Here is a 20,000-nt window from a genome sequence, read left to right on the forward strand (position 1 = left end):
TGGCAGGGAAGGAATCTGTGTAAACAAATTAAATATGAGGCAATTCAATTATTTATAAGAAAGCAGAACAAATGCTTATGAGAAATAAGAAATGTGCCTTTCTTTTGCCATTTCAATTGTCTTTGTCAAGACAGCCCAGTGTTGGTTTATCATCTTACCCATTCTTAACCAATAAGATCATCTGCTCAAAAATATGCCATGCTTGCAATGATTCTATTTCTCCAAATAATCACTGGTTCCCTGTTTACAATCGAAAGGTCTCTCTTACATGCTGCTTCCTATTCCCTATGTCATAAATTATAAATGCTTGTGTTCTTTTCACTCACCAAATGTGTATCCATCTGCCACCCTATTTATCTGATCTCCTCCTTTTGGTATCTAAGTTTCTCTTTTGTAAACATTACTTCTTCCCCTGCCACAGTGTTCCACCCTATAGAGAGAGTAGTCAGGCTGCTATGAAACCTCTTTGTCTTACACAGAAACATTAGTGAAGTATAAAATTCTACATCCAACAAAAACATTACATGGGGATTTGTGCTTGGGTGATTTCATGAAATATTATTAACAATAAAAAGGGCAGAGCAAAAAAAAATAAAAAATACAGTACTGAGGGTTTCCAGTTTTACATAGTGATTGACTACTGTGTGTCATTTAGTTTTACTCACTTTTTTGAAATAAACTTTTGTAGTTACATGTGAAGTTATAATATTCTAAAACAGACAACGGGGCTCATACAGCAGCACTGCACAAGTTTGCATTTCACTGTTCTTCCTAAAGCAGACTGAACACAGCTAATAGTTGATTGCAATGAGCAGGTCCAAATTTGCCTAGTGTTGGTTACCAAGCGTTAGTTGTTAAATGTGGTATAGTGTTCTGTCTGAACTGTTTGCCTGCTCGTATTGCTGTAATACTTTGCAAGCAAGTAAACAATGGCTGTGCCTTCTTCAGTAACTTATGCACAAAGAGCATACAGTGCATTAGGGTAACCTATAATTACTGCCTGCTTCCAAATCTTAACTATTGCTATATCCCTTCCTGCAGAAGTTATAAGCCGAATATATCTGAATATGAGCTCTAATGCTGGTCCCAACCTGTTGCTAACTCATGTCTTACAGTGGCAACTTTGAGGTCTGAAAGACTTTGCACCCATGCACTGTTTTTTCATGTTTTGGCCAAACAAAAAAAAAAACTGCCAATGTGTCCAGGCTTGTCTAAGAATACAAAAAATAAAAGGCAAAGCTGACTACACATGGTCAAAAAAACTTAAATAAAATGGTCAGGTAATTTTGCAAGCTGGCAATGGGATCAGTTGAGATATACGGATCGGTGTTACTCCATAATATTTGCTGATAAAAATATTTATTTGAAGCATCTGCTGTCATTTAAACATGGAAGCCATGATAAAATGTCATAACTAGATAAAACGGCTTTTCAGTGTAGAGTTAATGTAAATTGCCATTTAGCATTTTTTTTTTTACCTGGAATTGCTTAAACATTTCTTAAATCAAGTGTTCCTAATGCAGTAAAAATACCAATCAAGCCAAAAAAAGGGGTCTAATAACCAATAATCCTTGTGAGTTTTCAGTTTTGAAATCTATTATCAATAAGAAACAAGACAATATTCTACATATGGAAAGAATGTCCCCTAAAGTGATAATTATTTGATGATAATAACAGTTCTACAGTGTGCATAATTACAACAAATCCAGAATATAAAAAAATATATAATTTGAATGAGACAACAGAAGGTTTATAACTACTATTTCAGACAATCTGGCACAACTGCCCTCCTCCTGAGAGCTGTAAACTTTTCTAGGCAAAACCAATTTGTGTTGGGTTTAATAGAACCTATTAAATATTTGCTGGGGGCATGCTGTGCTTACAGGGGTGACATTTTGTTTGTGTTATATAAATAAAATATTAGCCTTTATTGAAACATATATCCACATATACAAGTGTAAGATTTTAACCGTATTTTCAGATTACCTGAATCTTGACTTTATGGAAACATAAATATGTGTATTAAAGTGTTCAGTATATTTAAAAATAAGGTGATCTTGTGGTCGATAGTGGGAAATAGGTTTTGCCTACACTGGTTTTTATGAAATTCAGAATCTATATTTAACGTCAAAATGATTATCGTTTTAGACTAAAATTATAAAATAATAGTGGCACATAGTATAACTTTTAATGGCAGAAAGGGTGTTGCTTTGTCTCAGATGCCCCAATAAAGTTCTCTCTAGCTGTATAGAATAATATATATGTCAGATCAATTGTACAAGTCACATTTAGGGGCCGGTTTCTTAAGGATTGAGTTGTGTTTTCCACGAAAATTCGAGTTTCGAGGTTATTTTTTTTGTGAAAAATACATTTTATCAAGATTTATTATACAACGGCAGTGGATATACCTTGAATCCGAAAATACACCATCGAAAACCTGTCAAGGTCATGCAGGAGTCTATGGCAGAGGTCCCTTGAACCATTGGAAGATGTTAAAATCCTTCATGATGTTTGAGGTTTTTTTTGCCAAAAACTCGATAAATTTGAGAAAACTCGATCAATTGGGGGCAGATTTATCAAAGGTCGAGGTGAATTTTTTAAATAAAAAATTAGAATTTTCAAGCTATTTTTTGTGTGCTTCGACCAGGTAATAGTCCAATTTCGAATCGAATTTTGAAAAAAATTCAAATATCAAAATGTATCATGTACTGTCTCTTTAAAAATTCAACTTCGATCATTCGCCATCAAAACCTGCCAAATTGCTGTTTTAACCTATGGGGTACCTCCTAGAACCTATTTGGAGTCAATTGGTGGACTTCGAATCGAATTCGATCAAATGCACTATTCCTTCGATTTGAATGATTCAAATTTGCCTAATACAGACCTATTTGATCAAAAATGGACCTATCCGACCAAGAAAAACTTCGACTTCATTTCAGTTGGTCTTTTTGAATTCGAATTTCGAAGGTTTTTCAATTTGACATTTTTTCTTAAGAGTTGTGACTTCATTTGTGTTCATTAAAGGTATAAAAAACTCTAAAAGTCGACCTTTGATATATAACCCCCTAAACCTCTTGCCATACACTACAGATGGACACTTAAGTGAAACTTTCTGTCAATAACTAGATGACTCTCCGCCGCGACAGCAGCTGCTGGGGATGGAAAAAGGGACCCCTTGAAGCGTTAAGCATTTAGTGAATAGGCCACTATGTAACAATAGCAATATGTACATGGCAATAGTAATAAATATGTATATAGCAATAACAATATGTAATAGCTTTGTGCAAAACCTGGTGTAGAACTATTCAATTAATTGATTAAGGATGATCAAAACATTGATAATGCCATATGTGATAAAATGAAGGGGTTATAAGAAGACGAGTCAGGTAAAGGTGAAAACCACAGGATTGCAAAGGCAACCAAATATTCATTTCGGAATTCTCTTTACACTGAGGCTGAGCCTGGGCTTCTTTGTAGATAAGACATACAACTGCTATCTCTCAAAGGGGCAGATTTATCAAAATGTGAGTTTAGAGCTTAATAAATTAAAAATGTACCCACATTCTATTCATTCCTATGGGATTTGTAGAACCGTATTTATCAAATGGCCAGTTCTAACTTTCACCCATTGATCAATGCATTTTTACAAATCCCATGAGTGAGTTTTTATTTAATAAGCTATAAACTTACATTGTGAAAAATCTTCCCTTAGATCTTGCTGTGACTGAAGGGCACTGCCACTCACAAATCAATCACACCATGGATCAAGCCAACAGGAAGAGACTAAACATGTAATAACCATAAGATAAATACACATATTTCAATTGTAGGTCTCTTAAACGACATTGGTTTTGAGGGTTGTGTATTAAATCCACAGTTTGTGCTGACTGTCCATAGAAAAAATGAATCACTTGCAACCAATTCATTACTATAAACACTTAGACACAAGACAACGTAATAAGATCCATTTAGGGTCTATGCAAGGCATGGTTTCTAGCTAAAGAATTCATTGTGGTACCGTAAAAAGGCAAGCATATTGTAACTATTAGTCTACACACTAGAGCAAAGGCAAGTGGCACCACAAAGCTTTAGAGGAAATGAAAAGGCTTGAAGGCATTAAATTCTCAACTGAATGATTCACCAATTTAAGAAGACAACTCTTCTCTGTGATGTCTTTTGTTCTTGAATTTGTTCTTGAATTTTGGTACCAATTTTTTTTAAAGCTGATGAACATGTCATAAGGTCTCATCAAAGGACAGGTCAAGGAAACCTCTCTAGATGTCACAAATGTTACCCAACATTATAAGGGATAATTGTGAGGAATGTCCTGTCCTGTAAACTATATTAGCACCTGTTTTCAATTTTGATAAGGCCCCCACTTTCATTACTTCAAATCTGTGGCAAACTTTCATCATTTTCTGCTGTCTCATCCATCTTTTTGTTAAGTATTAAAGCTATTCTGTCACCTTATAAAAGGTAAAGACTCTCCAGCAATGTCTCCTATCTCAGCCCCACATTGGGAGGCCCAAATCGTTTGCTAGGGGGTCCAGCCTAAAGTTCATATAATGTGAAATTGGCTTAAAGGTACTCCTGAAGGCCAAAGTTTGATGTAAATTAGGGTATGATTTAAAGAAAACTCCAATGTACTGTGTAGGCCACTGATCCAGGTCACAAGTTGAAGTCATGGAGGAATATCAACAGTGAAAAAGGGATAACATGATGTCCTGTTTGAACTTTGAACCACCTACATCCAAGCAGTTTTCTTCTTAGGTGTTTCCATTCCAACCGACAGGATATTCTACCTCTCTCATGTTAAACACAAAGGTGCCCTATTGTTTATCTTAACAGAAGCATACATCAGAACAGAGCATCTGGTAATCATAAAGTAATAGTTTGATTCTGTCATACTTCATCAGCTGAGGGAAGCAGTATGGTAGTTCCCACACAAGCATACTTGGAAATTTGCAGAAAATATTATACTTTATTGTCTATATAAGGGAATACAACTATAATTACCCTATGTACAAAATAGTCTATCATTTCCTTGCAGACCACCCCCCCTTAAATGTAGATTTTTAGGCCTTGTGTTGTCTTAGCACCGCTTGGCTCTCTTGTGATGTACTGGAACACGCAGATTACAGCTAGCATTCTCAAGGCACCCACTCCATCAAAGCCTAAGGGGTTCTACACATCATAAAGCTGACAGCCTTCTGGGCGGGATCTCTTACTTTTTTCATTACAGGTTAAAAGCCTGCGTTCAATTCTACTGACTCGCAATGTAATGCAGAGCACTGGAACTGTTCAGTCAGCATTTTAAACTATTATGAGCTACCTTCTGAACCATCGCCAAGTTAATAGACAATGAAAGATAATGAGCTCGAAATTGGGTGTTAAATTGCATTTTTGGTTTCTGTCTCTATTTTGTTCCCTATGGTTTAACTGTTTCATGGGGGCGTACAATTGTACATTACACTGCTCATGCATCACTGCAACATCTGGATCCTGAAGGGAAAAACCAAGCTTTGCATTATAGCCCCTATATGCAGTCACCTCTGGGGGTGATGGGGTTAAATCCAATGAGAGAAAATTGTATGCTGTCATCTGTAAATGAATAGTTGTATTGCACAAAGCACAAATCTTTTGCAGCCCAAAAATATATCTGAGCTGCTAGAGATCTATAATTCAACCTAAATACAACAGTGGATAAAAATAGCAAGGGGGTGTGCGAAACTCTAATACGTTAATAACCCTTTGAGATACACAGTATACTGCTTTGTAAAAATCTGCTCACCCCAACAGAAATGGAAGTGTAAGCCATTGATATCAAATCACCCTCCAGCTGTGTTGAACTAAAACTTTAAACTATTCCTTTATACCAAAGCAGATTTATGTTGTGTTGAAAAGCACCATGCACACAAGTATAGTGAGCAGTTAATACTATAGGAACATTGGAAATGTAAACTGGAACCTGTACTGCAAACATAAGGGTGACGTCACATGGGGAGTTTTTATAACCGAGTATTTGAGTGTAAATACGCACAAAATAAAGTCCTACTAAAAATAATGGAAACTCACTATAGCAATTCCCACGGGAAGCTTGCGAGCCAACATATGCCACGTGACTCCAGTATTTGCGTTTTTCAGCAGAAATACCAATACAAAGAGGAAACTCAATATTATTGAACTCGTTGGTGGTTATTTATCAAGGTCCGAATATCTGAACCTTGAATAATTAATAATAGTAGTTTTCGGAGCAAAAATTTTTTTTTTTGGGATTTATTAAAGTCCGGTGGTCTAAAAACTCAGACTAAAAGCTCTCGAGGTCCTGTACAAATCAATGGGGAAGGTCCCAGTGTCTGCGCTGATGACTGTACCAATATTCGATGATTTTGGGGTTTCTGTGCAAAAAACTCAATGACCCAATTTTTACGGCCTTTTTTCTTCATAAATAAGGTCCATTTGGGAATTTGGAGTTGGTCAAAGTTTGATATATATACTGAGATAAATTCGGACCTTGATAAATAACCCCCTATGGCATCCGCGTGTTTGGAAATACACTTTGCTTAAAGATGCTGCGTATTTTCAATATGGCGGCCAAACTCTTGGGAGATGGATTGCGCATTTAGGTATTTGCGGCGTTGTATGCTGGTGATGTAATTACGCTGCAATTGACGATCAGTCCAGGCTATATTTTGCATAAGAATGGGTTTTTTCACAAAAGTTTCCTAAAATTCTTCCGAGCAGTATTGTAGGGAAGATAAAAAAAAGAAATGCATGTTGGGTAAAGGAAACTACAGGCTGAAAAACACATATTATCATGTGAGTGTGGTTTGGCATATTTACTCTTGACCGTGCATTTTTAAAAACACAACGTAAAAACGTCATTGTACAAACCATCAACGACTGCTGCTATTCACTGTCCAAACAATCAACCAACAGAATATTGTCCGATTTGGGCATCCACATTGATAATTTAATAGCACTGGAACAAATCAAAATGGGAGTGACTGGGAAATGCATCTCCATGCTCTGTCAATGCTTTATTCATGCATTCATGGACCTACCATGATTTGATTTTAGACATTCACCTTGACCAAGCTGACAAGATATAGGGGCAAATTCATCAAGGGTCGAATTTCGAGGGGTTAAATCCCTCGAAATTCGACTGGGGAATAGAATCGAATATAATCAAATAGGCAATTCAGGCGAATTTACGCGCTGGCGAATATTCAAATTGGCGACTATTCGCCAGGCGAATAGGCACTCGATCGAATATTCGCTCAAAGGATTTTCATTCGATCGAATGTCTTTTTATCCGATCAAAAACTTGGAAAACAAGCCTATGGGACTTTCCCATAGGCTTTTAAAGCAATTCGGTAGGTTTTAGGTGGCGAAGTAGGCAGTCAAAGTATTTTTAAAAGAGACAGTACTTCCACTATCGAATGGGCGAATAGTCGCAGTGTTTTTGTGCTCGATCCAGTACTTCGACTATCGAATGGCGAATAGTCGCAGTGTTTTTACGCTCGATCTATTCGAATCATTCTACTCAGGCGAATTTACGCCAATTCGATAGTCGAGGAGCACAAAAATTCGAAGTTTTTTTACTTCGAATCCTTCACTCGAAGTTAGTGAATCGGCCCCATACTGTACATGTATGGTCACATTGGGACACAACTGACACTCAAGGAGTTCCAATCACTACTACAAGTAGCAGTGATAACATCTGTGAGGGATCACTAAGGTTCCTTCCTAGTGATGAAAGTAGGAAGTTCTCCAGAAAACTAGGGATTTGCAAATGTTGCCCTGGGCTATTCTTGTTTCTGTTGCCTATTGCCAGTGGGATGAAATCCCCAGATAACTCTGTTTAATAAGTTCTGATCTAAATGCCTCAAGTCCCATAGCCCTAAAGCAGGAATAGAAGGATGCAACAAGTATAAATTAAATACATTTTAGTAATTATCTACCAAAATATTTATATTCATATATAATACAAGAGAGTTACATTGTGCTCCATATCAAGCATACATGATGAAAGACATATGAATAACCAAACATATATGGAGCACTTTTTTAATAGTGGAAAATTAAAAAAAGGTTTATTCAGTCGGTGGTTTAGTCCCATAAGGAGAACTTCCTCAGGATTTGCATAGAGAAAGGTTTCCTTAATGGACTGAAACATTGCACAAGCTCTATTTGTTTTTGCATATGATACAATATATATTTATAAAGGCCCCAATGAGGGCCGAAGCGTTGGATACACGAGTGATTTCTCAATAAAATTATCTTTCACAAGAATCTGGAGTGCTGGTCCACATTTGAATATAGAGAATATAGAGAGAGAAAAAAAACGCACACACAGGACTTATGAAGTGCAAAAAAATAAAAAATTTATTGCAACGTTTCGGCTCCTGTACTCGAGCCTTCTTCAGGCTTCAGGACCTGAAGAAGGCTCGAGTACAGGAGCCGAAACGTTGCAATAAATTTTTTATTTTTTTGCACTTCATAAGTCCTGTGTGTGCGTTTTTTTTCTTTGCTCTATGTATGATTGACTATAACCTGCACCCGGGCAATTGCCTAATGGATTGAGAGTGCTCCAGCTGCTAGAATATATATATATATATATATATATATGTGCTATTTTTTTTATAATTACCATTTTAAATAGCACTAAGGCTGATTACAATAATAATGGGTATAGCTGGACATGCACATTTCCACGTGGGACTGACACTATTCAATATCATACTGCACTTGATAACATTCACCTGGGCTTTGCCTGAAAATATTGCAATTCGAATATTCTAATGTTCTAAAAGCAAAGCAAGCTTATCTTCATTAGGCTAATTGTAAGATTTCCCTTTCAACTTTCTTCTAAAGCTAATGAGATGCATTAATCCAGGTTCATTTTTGTAAGCCTCGTGGGTCCATATATACAGGACAGTCATTTTAGATGGCAATAAATTAAAGAGAGAAGCTGCCTGCCTTAAGAGCACCGCATATCATCAGACCTATGTTAATACAACGGCACATCGTTTAATTATTTCTTGTTAGCGTATCAGCTAATATCCTGGCATAACATGCTTCTTCTCAAAATAAGCACACTAATTATTTTAATTCCGTCTTCAGATGCATTCAGATTTGTCACAAGCCCTGTTAATGTTTTGGGCTCTACCACACGCTGGAGACCTAGTTGGGCTGAATCTATATCTCATTAAAATACCTGAAATCGGTGTCTCCTTACAATATCCGGCCTCTTACAGAAATCCTCGAGCTTTCTCAAAAGCTGTTCAGGTGAGGAATACAGATATAGCGCTGCAGGAAAAAAAACAGATACATTTTTAATGAAATGAAAACCTCAAAGCACACACTCGATATTAGTCACTTTTTCTAATTAAAAATGCATATTGCTCTGTGCCGCCTCATGTTTTACATTATTTAAGCATGATTTTATAAGGTTACCTCAGCTCACAAGGATGTTCAATGCTAAATAAGACAGTGTAGTTGTGCTGTTTAGACACCTCCTTTGGGTGATTAAAATACATTATTCTAATGTAGAACAACGCATACGAGGGATATTTAGTAAATGCGGTTTCCCAAGTAAACTACTACAGCAATTGTGCTTGTACTTATTTACATAGTAGATTTATTACACCGTTAAAGATGCTACACTTATTTCTGTTTCCCTGTATGTACATGCATGCACATAGACACCCATTAACATACACATATTTTATTATATATACTGTATATATCCATACACACAGGTGCCACTAGATATATGTATGTATATGTGATGAAGATGAGGCTCCAAAAAATTTTTTTTAATAGAAATACTATTGTTTATATTTTTTGATTCCTAACTTTAATAATGTTTTTTTTTTTTTTGTGAGTGCTCTTCTGTGGTTCTAGATATATTTAAAAAGTACATTTTAAGGATACTGAAAGCAACCAAGGAGTTTGTAACAAGGTACGGTGATGCAGGCTGAAGTATAAGGGCACAGTTTCTTCTTCCAAGATCCTTATATTTAAAGTAGGGAGATATATTACTTTTTTTTATAATAAACACGATTCAGTGATTTACAAAGGCTTTATAAATGTGAATTATAACTGATATTATTTAGCAGCTCAGTCATTAAATATGAGAATGCTACATACTGCTATGTGACTTCTAATATCCTTATATTTTGCAACAGCGTGTACATTATTTGTTTTATATATTGCAGGTTAGCCATGGATTTTCTTTATTATCCTTATACAAAATTCCCACCTATTTCTGGAAAAAAAGTGCACCCTTAGGAAATGATAAAAGTATATAAGATAGCTTGCATGCCCTTGATAATGGATTTAGACAATGGAATACCAAACACAGGGGCTCATTTGCTAATGTTCAAATCTTCAACAACTAGATTTGCTTTCATCTTTTCAATCTAATTGTTAAATAACTACAACTATGGGTTACAGCAGGATGCAAATATGCATGAATGTTATTACATGAACCCTCCAGACTGATTAAATAAAATATTTAGATGTAATTTTGCACCAGATCAGTAATCAATAGAAAATAATTATAGATGAACTTGAAATGGATAACAATTGTAGGATAAAGAAAGAAAATATCAGATTGGTGTATTATTTGTATCTGTGTTAAGAGAAGGAGAATCAGTGGTTGTATTTTATCAAAAACAACCTCATGTTATAAGGAATGATGCAGCTCCAACTATGAATACTACAAGATTTTAGATGTTATCTCAGGGTTCTATGAACTGTATAATTAAGCCTTCAGATTTCTTATCATTTCTACTGCAGTCTTGTTTGTGTTTTTATTTTTAGTCAAATAAAATGTGTAAAAAGACAAACGTTACATAGAGACAAAATCCCATGTATGCTGCTTGTCTGCATGTTTTTATATAGGGAAAATATGTACAAAAGAGATAGTAAGACATAGCTTATCCTGCTATAATATGAACATCACCATTTGTCGAAACTTGATTGGGATAATCCCCCATAACTAAAGGATGGAGTGTTTACTTTCTGTGTCAAATCTTCAACAAAAAATACAAGATTGGATATCGTGTTTACAATTTATGCTATAAGAATAATAAAAAAAACAATTGTGTGTGTTAATGCAATAAAATAGATGTAGGTTGACATGTGTATATGTATGTGTGAGAGTGTATTAAAAGTATATTCATGTATAAATACAGTCACATATAACATTCACCCATCTTTGACATTGCTGAAACACTGAGTGGCAATAATAATAACTGTTTATATATACATACTGTACAGCGCAACATATACATGCATATAATGGGGATGTGACTGTGTATACATTACCTGTGTGTTTATAAATTGTTTCATATTATTGACCATATTATCCCAAATTCCTCAAGTATAGCCATACCACCAGAGACTAACGCAGAAAGCTATTTTAAAACATACTTTATTTTGTTATTGTGAAAGAACAGATGGTACATATAAATGCTGTCTAATGTATTATATCACATTTATTTATTTATTTTACATTAACATTGCCGCTTTGCCAAATAAACAATTGCTCTTGTATCAGATTCCAGACTGTCCTACTGCTTTAAGAGTTTCCGTTCCTGGTGAATTACCTGGGAAAATTTCAGGGTACACCAAGGATTTGGGGCACAGGGGATAGCAGCCACAGTGCACGGCTTCCAGCCTGAAATTAAAAGAGTGGGGTGGGAGGAAGAGGATCAGGGCTTGAGTCAGTGTAGCCAATAGTTGGACAAATGCATATGGAACAGCTAAGAAACTTTCTGCCTAAATTCAATTCCTAACCTCGTCCTCTTATAAAAACCTATTATGGATCATGTCGACAATATACAGAACAGAACATGCAGCATATGTTTGTGTGCTGAATAAATCAAAGCACAGCTCTGCAGTTTTTCTCCGTCTCCTTTTTTTTTTGTCCTTTAAACGCTGCTCAACACATTTTGTAATCAGCAAATAAACACATGCAACAACACAGTAAAGTATGGACAGATTTTCTTAATCATGCCGTGGAAAACAAGGATGTTCATTTTCAACGTATGGTCAAATACTACGGAACAGCTTCTCTAGTGCTGCAATGCGCATAATTCCGTGAGTATTCGGCAATTCTGCTAACAGCCATTTAAATATATTTTGTGACTCAGATTCCTATTGTGCTTATGTTGTAGAAAGCGATAGTAAAAAAAAAAAAAGAGCATGAGCTAAGTTTCGCATTTGTTTCCTAAATACATGGAGGTGTTAAAATCCATGCCAAGTGTTATAATAATGTTCTACTTAAACATGAGTTGGTTCCAGTTGCCGTCCCTGCATCTGGGAAAGCAGTGCTGCCATGCTAAAGGAGTTTTTGTCTTGCTGCAAACTGACAACAAACTGACATGTCCGAAACATGTAAAAATATACTTGTATTTTTGTTGGCAAGTCCAAATGTAAGCGAAATTCAAAACATGTCTTTAGCTGTGTTTATGTAAAATGGTTTTGAAATCCAGCCAAATAGGCTGACCAGAAAAGGAGTTGGGTTTTCTAAACGTTAAGCTTTTTTCTTTTTTCTTGTTCTCCGAAACTATTTGAGGTCCTGCTTACCCCTGCCCTTGTTTATTTTCAATGACACAATATATATACATTTTTTGGCTCCGGATTTAGTATTTCTATTGTCACATATCAAACTGAACAAGACAAATAGATCTTTATTTCCACTGTAATGTATAGGATATGTATTGTTTACCATTGTATTTGACTCATTGGTAGGGTTCACCCTCCTCAAATTATCTACACATTCTTCCAGGACAAAATGACTTATTAATGAAGGATATTATATATGTTTTCTACCCAGAATTCTTCCACAGATGCATAGGTTTGCACCAGATACAGGGGAACATATTTATGCATTTATACGCACATCAGTCATGTGTAATTCAAATGGATCCTTATGCACCATTCCAGAATTCCCGAGTAGTTTTGGACATCTGTAAATGCTAGCTTTTGCACACATGGGCACACTACATATAAGCTGTATTGGTGGGGGTGAGAACTGTAAAATTTCTAGTGGCAATTATCTCTACACTAGAAAGTTGAGTTAATGGGTGGTGCCTAAAACTTGTACCTTGTGTCACATTCAGAAAAGCAAGTGATATTTTGGTGCAAGGGTGCTAATATGTTTTACTGCACATTTCTAAAGGACAAAAGAGTGAATCTAAATACCTTGTATAAAGAGGGTAGATTGCTCTTTTAATATCTGTCACTTCATTTTACACATTATACAAGCAAATAACAATATAAATGACAGTAGAGATTTACCAGCAATGGGACTCTGCATTATAAGCAGCTCCTATGTAACTATTGTTTGTAAACAATAGGGATTCTTATTATTATTTATACAGTGCAGGGTTGGCATAGGGCTAGCAGGAATAAAGTGCCCTTTTACTGTATAGATCAAAGGCAACTCAGGCATTTTCTTGGATAAACTAGTGAACCAGGCATACAATACTCTGCATATTGCCCAGAACAACAAGGTCTCAAGGTCTCCATTCAATGCGCTACAAATTTTTAGCAGCCTAAAGAACTAACGGCTTAGATGTATATTTTCTAGACAGAGATGCTGTAGGCCAAGAATGATTAAAAAGTGCTGTGGTCAATTGTAGTTCCCAGGCTGTCTATTCAATTTACAGATGCCAGAAGACAATTGCAGAGCAGCTATAGGGAAACTATCCTGTCATTGCTATTTGTATATTTTATTTAACAGTCCAAAACATGATCCATATTCATAGGGTTCCAAGAATAGTGTAAAGTTTTGCAGAACATGCTAAAGAGTCACAAATGACTGTATGTTGCATCAGTCTGCAAGACACCAAGAGTGGCATATACATTATTGACTTTTTGCAGTCATTAAAGGGAAAGTGACGAAATGAAAATGTTAAAAGAGTAGACATTCACGTGGAAAGACCCATTATGGAGTTTCAGTAACAGAACTCAGAAACAGTAGTGGAAGTATTCAACACTAACCTGACCATGGAAAGATTGAGTAAGGTAATTTTAAGATTTACTTTACTTATTAGCAAACATGCACTCAACCAGTGCAAGTGCTCTGTGTATAGGCAATGAGGGTCGCCGCTTTGTGCCCCTTAGTGGTCAACACTTGCAACATTACCATAAGCCCTATTAATTCTTATGCAGGTGTGCACTCTCAAACCTTGTGTAAAAAAACAAAGGGATAAGCCAATCAGATGGTAACTTTCGTCTTTCTGAAGGTCAGCAATCCACACTATGTAACGGATATAGGTTTAGAAAACATACTGCTTTAATGCACCTGTCTGGGTAACTTTTGTTACAACAGGGAATTCTCTTGTGCAGATGGTATAGCAATGTATATACAACCCTGCTTTAGTGGAATATTACTTTAAAGCACTGCCACTATTTAAAAATACTTCACACCATTAAGAGTAAATGGTTGTGTTTTTTCTTTTTTATTTCCAGTGTGGCGAATAATAGACCAAAGACCAGGTAAATAGGGGTGATATATTTCTGTGTGATAATGTTGAACATGTGTTGTTTGGGTGAATGTCCATGATAAGTCCTGTCAGTTGCTGTAGGTTCGAGTGCACTCCACAGAAGTGACTTACAAAAAATGATTGCATGTGACAGTAGGCTAGAACTGGTAATATCAAGTAGAAGAGGTTTGCTATGATCAGAGAGCTTGGCCTTACTGCAACACAAACATACTACAATGATATTGTATAGACAAAATATGTAGCTAAGTGAGAAAATAACTGTAAACCATAAAATTAGCTTAAAAACATAAATTCAGCATGTACAAATATAGAATTTCCAGTAAACTTACAAACATATGAAATTGGAAACTGATGGAAACTGTGCAAGATTAATGATAGTTTCTTTTCAAAATGACATTTTAAAAAAACTGATATGAGATTGGTACAAAATTGTTTTATGTTTAATTCACATGCTTATTGTTTTAGCTGAGGGATGAGGCTCACTTGAAACATAAACCTTAACTATTTATACTATCTATGAATCATATTATATCCTAGCGATTACATAGACTGGTATATAAGAAAAATGCACACACAGTGTTGCAGAGTATAATGTTGCACATATGATCTGGTTTACGACAATATTCAGTAAGATACAACCAAAATCCTGGCACCAATTTCAGAATACCAGCCCTGATGAACTTCATGTATCAGTTAACAGAGTTGTAGAAGGTCTATATAAAATTTTAAAGTGACTTACAGTAGAAGGTAAGTGGGCAAGAAAATACTACATGGTTATTTTGAAGGCAGGGTTTTATTCTATTCTCATTTATGAAGATATTTAACGATAAACCCCTTGGTCTACAAAAATCTGCATAGAAATTGAAATAGACAATGCAATAAATAAGTTATCTCAATTTAAGCACATATTCACTATATTGCTTAAACAAAGGTCTCCTATTGTGATTGCATACCACCCAACACTGGCTATTAAAAATTAGAACATTAGTGGTTGAAAAAAATTTCAGTTGAATGTGTAATTATTTCAGTGGTTTTAGCTTCCTTATTATATCCCATAGATTTATTACATAACTGTAAAGCTCCCATTAAAGAATGATAGCTTAGGTATTCACAGGAAGCTGAGAGTCAATTCAGGGTATTGCAGTAGGGGTTATCTTCTATAAACAAAGGACAACATGGATTTCCAACCTTCAACCTTCCCATTGAACCTACCCTTCAACAATATAGGGAGTCAACGTTGGGCCCTCCAGCAGTCATTAGTGTATAACATTAAGATATTATACACTGCTTTACAGGAAATATTTAATTGGGTATAACAGTCCTTATTCCAGAAATGCTTACAATCTAATTTACATCTCACAGACTTACACCCACTAGAGAAGTTTTCAGTAAGCTTCTTTACCCCACAGTATTTGCATGGACCTTAAAAAAATCGAAAGAAAAGCTGTACAAACACAGGTAAAAAATAAAGACTCGACACAGATCGCATCCTTGTTTGAAATGAATCGAGAGCCACTGAACCTCTATACCACATGGTGTGCTTACAAGATGCTAAAAGTCGAGCACCAAAAATCATCTATCTGTCTATCGTCTATCTATTATCCATCTATCTATCTATCTATCTATCTATCTATCTATCTATCTATCTATCTATCATCTATCTATTATCTATCTATCTATCTATCTATCTATCGATCCCAAACACAAATATGCTTTTATCAGTGGTATATAGTTATAATTAATATGATTCCATTTGTACCTTTTTTACATAGCACTGAAAAGTCATGCACTATGCAAAGATTGTTTATAATTCATATCAGTTCCTACTCTAGAAGAGCTTAGGGTCTTTGGGGTTAATTTAATAAAAGGTACAAAGTTTGCAAAAGTTGTAATTATCTATAGCGCCCTATAAGTACAGTAAGCAGCATTTACTAAGGCAAGAATCTGGTTGACACACACACACACTCTACCAGTATCAAGTGGAAGACAGAACAGATCTAACCAATAAAATGCGATAAAAACTACATTTCTTATATACCAATTAACAAATCGCCTGTTAAATCTATGAATCTTAATATTCTGATCTATTCACTTCAGTTCATACAATTTATCTGCAAATAGTTATTGGGCTTTTGATTCTAAATATAATTAGCTGATAATTTTGTCTGGCTGAATTACTTTTCTGGGGAGCCTATGAAGCCTTTGAGTCATATTATCTTGTAATAATGAATCAGATAGGTGAATTTTTTTTTTTTCTGTAATGAGGATGAGGCGCAATTGTGACACCTGAGTCTACTAATAACAGAAGCCTGTTAATTATCAACAGCACTTTTTTTTTAACTTTGCATGATACATGGAATAGAAAAAAATCCTCATTATTAAAAAATAAAAAAAAAGTTACAATTAGAAGTGACACCGGAGAAAAGTAAATAAAGTGGAGTGATTAAAATATTGCTGCTTTAAGGGTGTTTTTAATTAAATGGAAATGCTAATGTTGTCATACTTAGCAGATGGGATTAAAATTAGTAATTGTGATCTACTACGAGATCTAAGTGATACATTCCACAAGACATTTAAGAAATGAAATTCCCATCGATTTGGCAATGCCTGTATAATTATTAAGAGCAAGAATAAATGGGGACTTTTTTAATATCTTGCCATGTTTGCCAAATTAGTTCTGTTAGGTAATATAATATAAGTTTTCAGAGATGAGAAAACCTTTCTAACTATTTATATGGATTTCAGGGGTCCACCTCAATTTGACATTATTGGATTTACCAGTCATTTCTAGAACCGTATCCAGACTGTACCCAAAGTTAGTATTCCATCCTAATGGAGCAATTTGCAGTATTAATACACAGCTGAGTGACAATAAGTCACAATACAATAGTGTAGGTGGATAGGTTCAAAAAGAGGACCAGCGATGTTGGTGGTATAAAAATACAGTAACAACATGAAAGTTTTATTTGGACTATCGTGGGCGAAATTGTGGCATTTTGATTTGTGTATGAATTTTTTAAATCCCAGATAAAAATGGGAAGTTAAGCAGTTAGCTATTTTTACCCCTGCAATAGCATATACATTGCCCAAGAGTAGGCAAGATACTAGTGATATGCGGGCCGAGCCGAGGCCCATAGGACCCGCGGGTTCCGGCCGACCCCTGGACGAAGTGCGCGGGTGCGGGTCGAGCTCTTCTCCTGCTCTCCCCACCTGCGACCTAGTACTACCAGCTTCCGGCGCCGGAATTCTATAGACTTCTACCTGCCACACCCCGCCCCTTCCCTTTTGTGATGTCTCTGTGGGGGGGGGTCGGGTGCGGGTCTATAAATAAAGGAGAGCAGCGGGCCCAGGTTGGATGCGGGTAGGGAGCAGGCGGGTCGGGTGCATCGCTACAAGATCCTGTTCTATAACTGTTCTTCATAGAAAAAAAATGGTTCCCATGATGTCAGATTTTTCTAAACCCGTACCCAGACAGCTCCTTAAATAGACAGGGTTGGTCTCTAGTGATGGGCGAATTTATTCGCCAGGCGCAAATTTGCAGCGAATTCCCATGATTCGACGCCAGGGAATAAATTTATCGAAACTGCCGCAAAAATTCACTGGCGTAAAAAAATGGACGCCAGCGTCAAAAACGAGACGTATGCACCATTTTGCATATTTTCCGGTGTTTTGCGAACTTCGGCAAAGCGAAACACCCCAAATTCCCCCATCACTAGTGGTCTCCCATGCCATTGGTTGATTTGGAAGACAATGGGTGGATAATCCTGATTTTTTTTCCAGTGCAACAGGGTGAATTTTTGGGGCAAAACTGACCACAATGCAAAATTGTAGAACAGATTCATGAAAAATGTCACTGCTGGTGAAACAGGCAATAAAGTTAATTTATACTAAACCACATTGGTGCCTAAGTACCACTCAAATTTTTTTAATAAAATGTATATATTTTTTTTCCACTACAGGAAACATTGAACAGCAATTCCAACTGCATATTTTTGTACTGTCTTGCAGTAACTGTAAAGGTCTATGGCATGGCATGTGAATTTCAATAAGACAGTTTCATTTGTGAAACCCCATTTAAAACTAGCATTTGGAAAGATTGCATTGTGAAAAAAACTTAACAATCAAAAAAGTTTCTAAGGAAACTTTTGCAAGATGTGATTTTTTTTCTACAGCTGAAGTGAACGTGTCAGTAAGTAGAATTGCGAGCATTTGGTTTAAGGCTAAAACTGAATGCGCAGTCCATTTCATGGACCCTTTGCTTTTGTTTCTTTATTCAGCTCTGCTCTCAACCCGTAAATTTTTTGTTTTTATTAAATATATATGTACATAGGCTCCGATCCAGCAGCAAATGCGAAGTCAAGAAGGTTTCGATTTGGTAAGGATAAAGGATGCTGACCACCCACTAAGGTGATGTTCTAAACTGAAACCCTAGATGCAGCATGTAACTGCAGATAAAAACTTAATTGCTCACTTTCTCCTACTTTATTTGTGTAAAATTTTCCATCTGCTACATCTAAAGATGTCTAAACTGTTCGTATCAAACCTACATTCAGCTGCCAGCTGTGCCCATTAAGGATTTCAAAATGCTGAGCAAATGAGGCATCATAAAATCTAGTAGTGGTGGTCCATCTGCCCAGTTCTGGTAGGATCACTAGTACCTGGTACTTTCTTAAGTATGACTGCAGCTCAGATTACAAAGGCATCTTTGTTTTTTTGTTTTTATATTACCTAGGAATTTTAAGCTTTAAGATCCAAATTACAGTGTTTTGTCTTACAAACCTGCCTTTTATAGTTGTAAAAACACAATGTTCCCCTTTTTGATCTCTGTTTGACACTGTAATATTAACAATGTTTGTGATTAAAAGAGCTAGAACATGGATAGAACAAACCTGGGCATTGTACCTCTGTATAACTGGAGTGGTGTGTGTATGTGGTGGGGGAGATGGAGATGCCATTTAGCTTGTTGCCTATCCTGGGGCAAGTGTTTCTATATAAAATCCTTATTGTAACTAACAATTAGAAGTTACGTTTTCATGTTTATATATGCACAAGGTTGGTAAATGATAACTGGTAATTTGCTGCTATGGGTTATAGGACCAAGACTAACATGGTTCATGTAACAGTATATCCCCCATGGCAATAAATAAAGACACATTGCTCATTATCATGTTTTCTGTAGTCTTTTGTATGGCACTACCAAGGTCAGTATCAGGGCAAGTCCGAGAAGGTTTCCAGCTTCAGAAAGAAGTATTAGTAGCAATTTTCTTGTGAGGGACTCAAAGCAGATTACAGGATTTATAGCAATCAAAGTGACTATCTTTAAGAAAATGAAGTATGCTAGGATGTGCAAAGATTAACATGTATCCGGGGTCAGAATAAGTTGCAGGGAGGTGTGAATGGGGATCTCTAGAATAAGGCAATTGGCAGATGGCTTAAAATGTCTTTGGTAAAATGGTAAATCACATTTTGTAATTA

At 36.0% G+C, this 20,000-nt stretch overlaps 1 protein-coding gene across 1 annotated transcript in view; it reads right to left on the minus strand.

The window, feature by feature from the left end:
- LOC108701838 (glycosyltransferase-like domain-containing protein 1) overlaps nt 1–20,000 on the minus strand; it is a 49,151-nt gene that overhangs the window by 3,290 nt on the left and 25,861 nt on the right. Inside the window, exons 4-5 of the mRNA XM_018236853.2 lie at nt 11,619–11,689; nt 9,221–9,312 (exon numbers count right to left, since the gene is read on the minus strand). Of these exons, the coding sequence (XP_018092342.2) occupies nt 9,221–9,312; nt 11,619–11,689 (163 nt within the window). The remainder of the gene's footprint in view (nt 1–9,220; nt 9,313–11,618; nt 11,690–20,000) is intronic.

This window comes from Xenopus laevis, chromosome 9_10L (assembly GCF_017654675.1).
Source record: "Xenopus laevis strain J_2021 chromosome 9_10L, Xenopus_laevis_v10.1, whole genome shotgun sequence".
In the NCBI taxonomy this organism is placed as follows: domain Eukaryota; kingdom Metazoa; phylum Chordata; class Amphibia; order Anura; family Pipidae; genus Xenopus; species Xenopus laevis.